This window comes from Crocodylus siamensis, chromosome 1 (assembly GCF_052110815.1).
Source record: "Crocodylus siamensis isolate JL-2025a chromosome 1, ASM5211081v1, whole genome shotgun sequence".
NCBI lineage: Eukaryota > Metazoa > Chordata > Crocodylia > Crocodylidae > Crocodylus > Crocodylus siamensis.
This window is the reverse complement of record NC_143395.1, coordinates 142,707,135-142,719,262: the sequence shown is the minus strand read 5'-3', so window position 1 is coordinate 142,719,262 and position 12,128 is coordinate 142,707,135. Positions and strand designations below refer to the sequence as shown.

Sequence of the window (12,128 nt, the reverse complement as noted above, 5' to 3'; positions counted from 1 at the left end):
CCCAGAGTGTGTAAGGGGCATGGAGCCTAGCAAGAGGCAACAAGCCCAGGGGCTAGGAGCCCTGACTGTCTGTGTGTGGGGCAAGGAGCCAAGTATGAGTGAGGGGCATGGATTCTAATAAGAGAGGCCAGAGTTAGGGGCCAAGAGCATTGCGTCACCTAGATGCCATCTGTGAGGCTTGGGCTGCAGCATAGGGGAGGAACGGAGCTACACATGGTTCCTCCTGGCATCAGGGTAGTAATGGGCAGTCTCCCGCACTATACCAACAGTTTATAGAAACAACAAAGTCATGGCAGGAGAGACTGGGCAAATTGACCATAGAAACAGGTGGGTGGGCCAGCATAAGAATGGGCCCCGAGTTTGCCCCCTCTTACAGAGACCCTTTCAAGCCACTTAAAATACAAGCAGACACCAATATCTTCTGTGGTAGACTATTAAGAACAGTTATCCAAAAATATACTTAATAAATAGTTATTAACACATTATTTAAGTTGCAAAAGAAAGATCTGGATACATACTCTAGATTTAGATCTCCCCCACAAAAAAATTATTAGGAAATCCTCTTATGAATAGTAAGAACACATAAAAAATGCATATTTTAACGTAAGTACACAAGGTGGACTGAAGTCCCACTGGCGTCAGTTGGACAATGTGTGTTTAAAGTGAAACATATGTCTACTAGATGAGAGTCAGAGCTCAGTATTTTGTACAGTCTAGCCTACACTTCCATATTTTAGAGGCAATATGACAATATGTCAGTCTCAGTTCAGTATAAAAATATGATGATATAAATCATTCTTTCCATCCTTTCTATTCCAAGCTATTACGTTGTTAATTACAAGCCAAGGTAGGTTTAACAGTTCAAGATGAGTCTGCTTAAGACTACTTCTGAGGAGATGCTCATCTTTTGGATGGATTGTGGCAAACTAGCCTGTTGACTTATTTTCTATGACTAATTATTAAGGCTATTAAATGTGTTTTATAGGCACGAACTTCACTTGGCTCATGTACAAAAATACCACTCCAAGCAATACACTCCAACTTTATTGCATTGGGTTTTATTATCTGAATTATTCAGAATTGTCAAAACGCTTAAATCAGCTTTCAGAGAGTGTTCTTCCATTCCACAAATGTTTCAATGTAGTTTCGAACAATTTCTAACGAGACACATATACTACCCAAGAATAATACAGCCATCTCCCAGCAGTGATAGTGACAGCACCATATGGAAGGATAAAAATCAGCATGACAATGTGTTCTTTTTCTTTGGTAGTTTATGCAATTGCACCTCACTAGTCCAGGCCCTTAACTTCCACAAAGGTGTCAAGGTCTCTGTGGATAAACTAACACCTACTGAGGCTGGGGCCATCTTCTCAAAAGCAGTGTTTCTATACCAACACCTGCTGCCCCAAGACAACACAGCTCCCTGAGAACACAGGGGAAATCAGAGGGGCTAAGTGTTCAGTCCAAATCAAGAGGCCTAAATTATAGTATTAGCCCCTACTCGTGAAGCTGCCTGTTTTTCAGAACTGTTTCAGCTCAGTAAGGGAGGCTGATATCACTGACTCTTTGCTCTAAAAGTCAAGCTCAGAACACAAAAGGGCCAGAACACATGACCACCTGTGCTGGAAAGGAAGCTTGCTGACTTTACAAAGGACTACAGAATTCCCTAGGGCAGGCGCCCAAGGCGGACACCACTGAAGGCGACCTTTCAGTGGGGATAGTATAATTTATTGTATTTCTTGTTACAAATATTTGATTTGAATATGTTTGGTCTGGGAGGCAGTGGGGAGTGAGGGGGAGGTGAAAAGTGTCATGACTTCATATAGGAGGGAGAGGCACAGGCATGGGAGGGACATTAATCTCACTCTTTTTACCATGAACCTCCCCCACAACCTCTGAGTAGCTGAGATGCAACTAATGCTGAGGGGAGGGTCATGGCAAAAAGAGCAAAATTAAAGGTGCCACTGTGCAACATACTTCTGCCACAATTAAGGTAGCTCCCTAAATTTAAGTTGGAAAGTAAGGCTAGGTTGGGCAGCAGGGACATTCTCCCAAGTGAAAAGAGACGGGGGGCAGAGTGGGGATGGTAGGGTGGAATTTTTAACAAAAAATGTTGGGGTATTTGGAGAAGTTTCTCTTATTATACTATCTTATTTTAATAATTCTATGAATCTATGGCTTTAATAAATTCAATAGATTCCATTTCTTTTATGAACCTATGAATATTTTATTCTGATTTTTATAAGTTATTTTGTCTTTTATTATAAACAGCTCAGAGCCCTTTTTGGGAAGGGCAGTCAATCTAATAAATAAATAAGATTATGCATACTATTGTACCAAACTTCCCAGGATCTCTGGAACTCATGACAACTCATGCTGCCAATGCTCCCATGACACCAATTTCCATACCTGGAGGGAGCGTCGCAAGCTGGATTTAGCCCACAGCTGGATGTTGAGCACTACTGGCTTAATATATTACTGCTGCTGTTTATTATTTGTGTTGCAATGTCCAAACAATAGCTCTTGTGCTACGTGTGCTCAGTGCTGAAAAACACTGTGGTTGTCATTAGCGTTTTACTGGCTATACTCACTGCCACTCTCAGGAGCATGCCTAAGCATCTGGCTCCTGGCCAGAGAGAACATCACACAACATGCAGGTTGCTTCTGTTATAATTTTGTGGTAAGCTTTAGAAACCTCCTACAGTTAAATTCTTATAACCATGTCACAAATGCCCTATTTTAAAAAGCTGTGTAGTTAGTGTGAAACCCTCATACTTAAGTGATTTGATGGAAGGCAACTATATCCTACAAAACTTGTATTTTAGCACTGTCTAATCTTCTGCCTATTTGAAAAAAAGGTTTCAGAGAAAAATAGTTTTACTTGCAATCTGAGAAAGTGAGATACAGAAATTGGTAGATAAGAATACTAATACCATTTTACCCTGTCATTTTGCTGAGATGACCTGCTTTTGAAGACTTCCTGAAACATCCAATTTTAACATTATAACTAAAATCTGCCACCCATTAAAAAACTGCATAAAAAGATAACATGCAAATCAATCAGCTCTCTTGTCAGCTCTTGTACATACCTTCCATACAAAATCTGGAGAAATTAAATATATGAGAATGAAGGTAACCACAAATAGTGGATCTTGAAATTTTCCAGATCTTTCTAGTTATAGCCTTGTCAGTAACTAAATGCCACATGGCAAATAAAGTACTTAAAGTTTTCAAAAAAGGAACGTAGTATCCACAGCAAGTCACCCACAGATTAGTGCATCATCCTTTCAGAGGTCAGGATAAAAAATTTTACTCCATAATAAGAAATAAGTAGAAATTTTATTTCCTAAAGAGAAAAAATGAGGTATAAAGTACTGATATCTAAAGCTGTAACATAGAAGGTAACTTTATGTGACATTTTAGGAGTAAAACTGAAAAAAGGAAGCCAATAAGAGATCTTCAAAATGGGAAAGGGTTTTATGCATTCTACGAACAGACCTATAGGAAATTACAAAAGTCTAACATAGGGTTGTTCATCAAATTACATAAACAGTGATTCTCAGTGTTATTCATGTAACATGAGCCCATGTTACAACAGAACAGAGTTTGTAATAGTCTTTAATTATACACTAATTGTTCTGCATAATCTCTGTGCTTGTCTGCATACAAGCACTACATGAGGAGCAAACTGGTGTGGAGTAAGTTGGTTAAGTAGCGACTCAGAGGCAAGAGTTGCATGCTGAACGACCGTTATCACTTTCTGCTGTACCCTGCATTTCCTCTTAGAAGATTCTATGGCTTCTTGTACAACCTTACTCTGTCATCTCCTGAAGTACTGTGTACACCTACAAAATAGATTAGCAGTGAAATAACTGACAAAGTTTATCTACAGATCTCTGCAGATGTTAAAAAAACAGACCCAATAAAACAGGAAGTTATTTCTGTCACTCATTGCACCACTGTAGCTCAATGTTAGCACAATAGAATTTGAGTATTTATATTCCCAGATTTGGTTTCAAGGTAAGCACACAAGTAAAGAGATGACTCAAAGTCATGAATATAAAGGTTGCTAAATCACTCAATTTTTATTCTGTGTTCCCCTGGTATTTCAGGCAAGTTTGCTTGATATTTCTGAATGAAGTCCAGGACTCTAGTTTATTGCGTTTGCACCTGCAAAGGAAGCAATTTTAATGCAACTGGAAAAGAAAAATGCAAAGGAGGCTGTTAGTTCATACCAAAAGTGGATCCCAATGGGATCTCTTTGCAAGATGAGTGATACTGGTATCAGTTTACAGTTACAAAATACTGTTATAGCAGCAACAATCAAATTTAATTTAATAAAACTTGTCATTCTTGTATCCATTCTAGGATCAAAGACTCACCTTCGCAGTTCTTCTCCATGCTCCCCTGATGGAACAGTCAAGCATTCATCCATATGACCATGCAGTAACCTCAGCACATCACCTCCTATCAGATACCCTTAAATGAAGATGAGAAAATCATGGATATTCATCTGAAGTGAACCACGAAAAACACATTCAAACAACACTGAAGGCTCACTTCCCAGCTTGCCTTCAGTGTGTCCACACCACAGCTGAACACGCAGAACTGGCAGATGAGGACACCCGCCTACCCAATACTTAGGAACAAGTATCTGTCGAAAAGCACAAACACATGTGTATGAAATGTAGATACTATCACAACCTATATGGAATTGTGAAACTAAGTTGAAAATAAATCCATAATAACCTAACATAAATCTGAATTAGAACATCAAGAAATTTAAATCTTTCCTTTCCTTTTTTCGGGGCACAAGGTATTAAAAACTAACTGAATTTTATAAGATCCTATCAACATCTTTTACAAGAGGATGATAGGATAAGACAAAAGTTCAGTTGATTTTCAGTTTATTTCAATAAGTTTTGATAGGTGTGACAAGCTATTGCCGAAGTGCAGTAAATTTAAAGTCTAATCCTATGTTTATCCTTGCTACTAGGTATTTAAATCAAGATCTTCATCTCTAGATTACCTAAGGATTTAATTATCTTGGTCTTTCTATGGCATCATGGGGGAGAAGGATGGTGGGGTGGACTGTCATTAACATCCTAATGCACCAAATCTTTGTATTAGATACTTTGTCCAGGGGAAGAACTTGATTTCCCACCTTATGGAAGCAACCTTGCTTTTATCTCCCCAGCTACAGAGCTTGTATCTGACTTTTAAAAAGGTAGCATAAGTTGGTGTAGGCACTTCTAGCAAAGCCCATAGCCTATGTCCTTGCCTGGACACACCTCATTGCACTGCAGTCTTCCCCCAGAGCCATGCTGCAGCAGTGGTAAGAATCCCTTGCCTGCTTCTGCAAGAACATCCCATTGTCCTCTGGAGATGGTTGGTCTTAACCCCAAGGATTTCCCTCCCAACTTTGTGACTTATTTTTAACATACATTTAAGGGGTAAAAAGGTACAACACCTATTTGAACTTCTTTAATGTTGTCCCTTTGAGAGACAAATGAACAGGTAAGTGAAGGTTCTGAGACAGCTCTCCCTTACAAAAAACTGTGTTTTCAAAAATTAATGTGCAATTTCTTCACACTTTCAAAAATGAATTTGGGGGCCTTTTGGTACAGAGCCAACATGGAAGAATTCAGCTTGAAAAGAATCCACTACACTAAAGGATGAACATCTCACAATAGGAGGCTAGAAAGGAAATAAGGGTGCATAAGGAGGGAGGCTGCTCCATTGCTCTGGAATTACAGTTAATCGAGTCTTCTCTGATGCATTTGGCAATTACTGACTCCAACAGCCTCCCACATCTCCTGTATCAGCATCTCCACGCTTCAAAATGGTGATGGGGTGCTTTATCTAAAGCTCAGAGCTGCTTTTATTAAAGAGCCCCCCCACACACACACACACACACACTCCCAGAGCATGTGTGCAAATGCTCTGTCTAATTTCAAAATATAAAAAGTTTGTAAAGGCTACAGATAATACAGCTACATTACCAAGCAATTACTATGGATGGAATTTCAAAAATAAATAGTAACAGTACTTCAGACATATCTGAAAACTTACTATGTATTAAGGAAAAAATCCTTTTAATCTTTCCACTTTAGAATAAAACCAATCATTATTTGTAAGTTTCAATATTGTGTTAGTATTTGGTTCTCTTTTCCTTTTGTATTCAATTTTAAATTCTTTTTGATTACTTGTTGAAGGCAAACTTTTGACTCTTCAGTAAAGGATTTTAATGTGTTAATTTATTAATAGCTAATGACTACTTTTACATATTTGAATGCAGTGATATGAAGTTATGTTGGTGTTGATGCAGACATATGTTGAGAGACCTTTGCTAACATTTCTCCCCTAAGGTCAGGTATGGCCCTGAGCAACACTCTTTAAAAGTTCCCCCATGAAGTTTGCAAAATAGTTCTTTGTTTGATCTCCATCTAAGATCAACTTCCATTAAGAAACTGGTTTTTGCTTCAAACACATATGTAAAAACAATCAATGGACATACTAAGCTCCTACCCTGGGGGTCTTTAAGAAGAGGCTTGATGCCTACCTGGCTGGACTCATTTGAGCCCAGTTTTTCTCCCACCCAGGCGGGGGGTCGGACTTGAAGATCTACAAGGTCCCTTCCGACCCTGCTTCTATGATTCTAAGGCCACATTTTTCATTTTACATTTTGTTTTCAATTTCATTCCAATTAGCTTGAAATTTCTAGTAAATTCCTAGTCCATATTATGGATTGTTATTTTAACACAATCATTTTTATGTAACTGAACTATTTCGGGAATCTATCAAAGATAACTTTCCATTTGAATCTACAAATTGACATAAAATGGTAAAGGTCTAAACACGTATATTAGCCAGTATTAGCATTGATTCAGAACAAGCATTCTCTGGAATTACGTGTAAACATTTTGAGATCTTTACATATAAAATATTTCAATGACATCACCAAACAAAGTTTTGCCTCTCCACTCTGGGATAACACGTATCTGTGTTTTAGTAATAGACAAACTGAAGCACAAACATTAAACTAATTTGCCAAGATCAGACAGAAAGACTGCACTAACTTCAACATGATTCTTCTGTCCCAGTGAAATGCTCTTAATTACAGTAACCTTTGCTGGGTTGGCTGTAATGAAGTCTTCGCTCCAAATCATTTCTGTCACTAGCCAGCTGATCTCCTTAGCATGGGAAGATGTTGTTTACACAGATTACCATATTTAACCTGAGTCCACGATGAGGTTTTCCCATCCACCAACACGAGGAAAAACAAACCTCACTTTGGAATCAAGTACCAACACTCCATGTCTTCCCTGGCCCTGATATTGGCCTGGGGTCAGAGCTGAAGCCAACAGCAACCCACCGAGTGCGAGTCAGGGGCCAGGCTAGGGTCTGGGATGGGTGCTAACCTGGGATGGGGATGGGGAGCAGGATGGGTGGGGCTGGGGATGAGGAAGAGGCAAGGGTAGGGGGAACAGGTCAGGAATCAGATGAGGGATGGGGCTGTAGCACAGGTGGAAATCAGGACAGAGTCAAGCAAGGGATGGAGTGGCTGTGTGGTCAGGGATTGGGTGGAGGAATCAGGAGGGGAATGGGGCAGCAGCAAGGGGGGAATCAAGTCAGGGAGCAGGGGTGGAATGGGGCAGCAGTGCATTACTGCCAGATAACTCTTACCTGCTCTGCTCAGAACTTCAGGTAAAGACATGGGGTAGAAGCATGAGCTAGAGGACGTGGTAGCAGAGCACTGGGGGATAGGACAGCAGCCCACTGGGGGTTCAGGCAGCTGCAAGGGCAGGGGTAGGTAAATATGCAGCAGAAGCACAGGCTGAGGGGGCAAGTGGCAAGAGGAACAGGGGACAGGCAGTAGGGGCACAGGCATGAGGGGAAGCTGTGAGGGAGCAGGGTCTAAGGGTCTGACTGCCTGCCCTTCCTCCCCTATCCTGCCCCCAGTAGTTGGGAACAAATTAAAGACAACTCTTTACTAATTAGATCCTATACCTGGAAAAATATAACAAATGTATAACTTCCCATGTATAGAATCTAATTAGTCAGGGGAGGTCTTAAATTCAATATTGAATTGGATTTGGGTAAAGATGGTAAATCAATTTGGTAAATTTCTGTACCTATAAAATAGGTGAAAATGGAAAATTACAGTAAATGAAGCTTCCAGCTTCACTACAAAAATGCATATGAACCTTTGTGGGTCTGAACACCTGTGTGGTTTCTACTTTTCAAACAGAAGACAAACTATGAAGTACAACTCTACCCTGCCACGTGCCAGATTTCAGATTAAATGCAAGAAAGAGGGCTAACTCCCTCTCCTACATTTCAATCCAGCTAGATTTAGCAGATAATTGCTTAACAATTCGTCATAGCAGAACTGTTAAGTAATCCTTAGTCTCTAACTATGCAAAATACTTCCCTTTTCCCTAAAGAACAGTAAAAACGTATTTGATTAATACCAGTTACAGGTATTAATAACTGTATTAATCAAATCATAAACAAATGGATAGGCAACAACGTCCAAAAAAATCAGTATTTTAAGGGTGTCAAGAAACAATGTAAACTGATAAGATGTTTTTCTTTTCAGTCTTAGAAGAAAAATCCTCTCTCCCAATGGAAAAGTCAGAAAGTAGGGATTTTTTAAATTTTATTTTAAGGCCTATCAATACAATATTTATAAAAATTATTTCAGAGTAACTACTTTATAAAAAGCTAGGGACATTTGAATTTCTGGCCCTGACAGATTTCTTTCTTTTTAAAGAAGAAACCATTCACATCTGTTCTGCCACAAAGGGACTAATGAGTCAGAATGTTATAATTCAGAAATTCTTTCTCCAATTCACTACAAGAATTGAAGAAATGCACAGAACCCAGAAAGAATTTACCATACCACCATACACAACCTATCCCAAATCTTGTCTTTTTCTCCTAGCCAAACATCTCCTAGCTTTTTCTGAATGAGCCAGCCCTGCTCCTGACTTCTCAGGCTTTTCATCTGAGTCCCATTCCCCTGGCCTATCAGATGCAAGTCTGCTTTCTGGACCCTTCACCCCAATATTGTCTCAGTTCAGCCATTTCTCACCCACGCTCAATACTAGCCCTCATGGCCTAACCATTCCAATTCTTCCACCTTCCAAACCCAGGGAGTCCCAGTTCCCTTGAACCAGGCTCCTTATCTAATCTGACTCCCTCTCCTCCCCAGCTTCTAATCGCATCCTTTACATGCACTACTACCAATAAAGTTTACATTCACTTTATTACATAAAATTTACATAATTAAACAAGAGGTAGGTGTTAGGAGTAAATTCTTGCACAGACAGATATCTATCACCTTATTGTAATAGGAGTTAGTAATATTTTAAAGTCAGCATTTAGCTGTTTATAAATTTAACATTTTGCAGAGGGGGCTTTCTTAGATTGGTTTTTGTATCAATCCCTACCACCTAACCCTCTTGTTTAATTATGTAAAAGTTACATCATTTCTATTTTCTGTTAAATATGTGATAGTGTGATGGGTAGAAAGGCTTTAGCATCACACATCTGAGCTGTATCCCAAACTCAGGCTTATTAAACAACACCTCACCAACACAGAATATATGCATGACTGTGTATTGAAACAAGGCAGTCTCAAGATAAAGGACCTAGATTCTTAGTAAGAATCAGAACCAAACCCACAATTCTCTAAAAATCATTAGGGAGAGAGAAACAGCCACACTTTAAGTATGGGTTAAATATTCTTCTCATTTATTGTAGCTTTCAGATTAACATTAGATCATTATTTTAATTTGGGCTGCAAGCTATTCTACCTGCTATTATAAATATTAACATGTCTTCAGGGAAAACAATATTGTACTTAATTTTTATCCTGGAGAAAGCAGGAGAAAGTAGCAAATGATTATTATACCTTACAGCACAGTTTCTACTATCATATTCAAAACAAACTTTTACATCCCTTTGTAAAAGTAGATGTAATATTCTGATCTAACATTCGTGTACGAGAAGTCCCACAGCTACAGTTCAGCAATGAATGGCAGTTTATTATGATTCCCTTCCCCACCCTTAGATATTTAATTCATATCTAGAAATTAACTATAAACACAGCTTAATCTTACCTTGGGCCACTTCACTTCCTGAACTGATTGGTGCTACACTCCAAAGTGTCTGCTGGAAGGCTGCATCAACATGTAAGCTACCATTGCCATAAGATAAATGCTAAAACAAGGAAAGAGATGGTATTTATAGCTCAGGGTATTTACAAAACATTTTTAGAATTTAATAAAATTATTAATTTAATAATACTCACATACAGTAATAGTTTCCATGCGCTTTACATGGCAGATTTATACATAACCCTTTTTGCAGGGATGCATTTGTGACTAATACAGAAGAAGAAAGATGAAGAGGCCTCCCTTTTTTTTTTTTTTTTTAAACATTTCTTTCATTTATATAATCATTATATCTGCCTATTGGTTTATTTCAGAACCCTCAATTCCTGATATAAAAACATCAGTTCCTATTTTAGGATTGGCCAGATTTGATTTGAATCTGCAGAGCATGAAGAATGTGCATTACCAGTTACCACAACCACTAAAGCAAAAAAGTCAAAGAACTGCATCCTAATAAATGATGTGCCTTCCGTCAATGACAGAAGATGTGCAACTAGTTAATTATACTAATCAAAACATGAGGGGCCAAGGAATTTTCTATGACAGTGAGAAAAAGACAATCCTTCTAAAGAACACAAAAAAGGAACAAGAGTTAACCAATAATAACTATAAGTGAGAATATGCATTATTTTTCAAGATCTTTATAAACTGTCTTATAATTTTATTTGGCAGTAGCCTACATCACAAATGCATCTGATGACTTTATGATATCTAAGAATGAAAGGTGCTTCAGGTGCTTTTAAGGTGCTTGATCAATATTCAATACTATTAGACTAGACATTTGTTACATATCACCAGCTGACTATACAGAACAGAATAAAACAGAACAGACACAATTTACAGACAGTTACTAAATGGGAGGCAGTAAGGCTGATGAAATTTTACTACCTGTTTCACCAATACCAGTTTGAGGGTATGTCTACACTGTTATTTAGGGTCAACACTCAATCAACCCAGACCACCCAAATTAATCCTCACAACCTCTACCTTACCTTCTGTCCCACATCAAATCCAGCTAAACTGTGCTTTCAGTTTCATGAGCAAAGAGCTTTTTAAGGAATCAGTCTCATCTCTTCTATATCAGGTTCCAGGTACAAGCAGAAAAGAAAAGAGGTGGGATGTTGAAGGGACAGAAGGCAGGGGAAGGATGTTGTGAGATTGCTGTCGGCAGACATCCTGTGCTGGCAGTCTGCTCCTCAATCCACATTGCAAGGAGGGAAGAGTAGATGAAGCTCCACCTCAGAACTGAAATAATCAGATCTTCCAGAGTCAGGCTGAACTGTGCTAGGGTCAATCTTAAGCATACTCAGAAAGTATGTGAATGAGAAGCCCATACACTTGACCTTATATATCAGCATAGTTATATCCTGAGTGTTCAGACTGATGGCTACTAGGGCTGTGTGATGCTTCAGTTACTGATTCAATTCGGAGGAGATCTGGCCTAATTGGGCGGCCGAATCTCCAAATTTAGATAGAATCAGGAGACCCGTTAACCTCTCCAAATTGTATCGGAAGCCTCCAATTCAATTAGGAGAGATTCAGAGAGACTCGACTGTTCAGCCATAGACACAGCTTTATATGTTTTTTCTACATACCTCGAGGTACCAGTCATGAATGATGAGATGGTGGGGCACATGGAGCATCCCACAGGAGAACAGGGGGATCCCCCACACGCTGAGTAGAAGACCCAAAAGTAGACCAGAACTGCTTTTGGTCTGCTTCTGAGCCTGAGACTGCCGCAGAGCTCGTGGGGACCCCTCAACTCCCCATCTTAGCAACTGGTGCCTCCTGGGTCTGGCGGGGTACCCAGGGTCCCCGCATGGCCAAGTGCCAAGCTGGAGGGACAAGGTGGGGGAGGGAGTGTCCCCCGCGCGCTTGATGGCAGACCCGTATTTTTCGGACCATAAGACGCACCTGACCATAAGACGCACCCCTCCTGGAGCC

At 39.5% G+C, this 12,128-nt stretch overlaps 1 protein-coding gene across 1 annotated transcript in view; it reads right to left on the bottom strand.

The window, feature by feature from the left end:
- RYR2 (ryanodine receptor 2) overlaps nucleotides 1–12,128 on the bottom strand; it is an 830,495-nt gene that overhangs the window by 475,465 nt on the left and 342,902 nt on the right. Inside the window, exons 7-8 of the mRNA XM_090044772.1 lie at nucleotides 10,131–10,230; nucleotides 4,386–4,482 (exon numbers count right to left, since the gene is read on the bottom strand). Of these exons, the coding sequence (XP_089900898.1) occupies nucleotides 4,386–4,482; nucleotides 10,131–10,230 (197 nt within the window). The remainder of the gene's footprint in view (nucleotides 1–4,385; nucleotides 4,483–10,130; nucleotides 10,231–12,128) is intronic.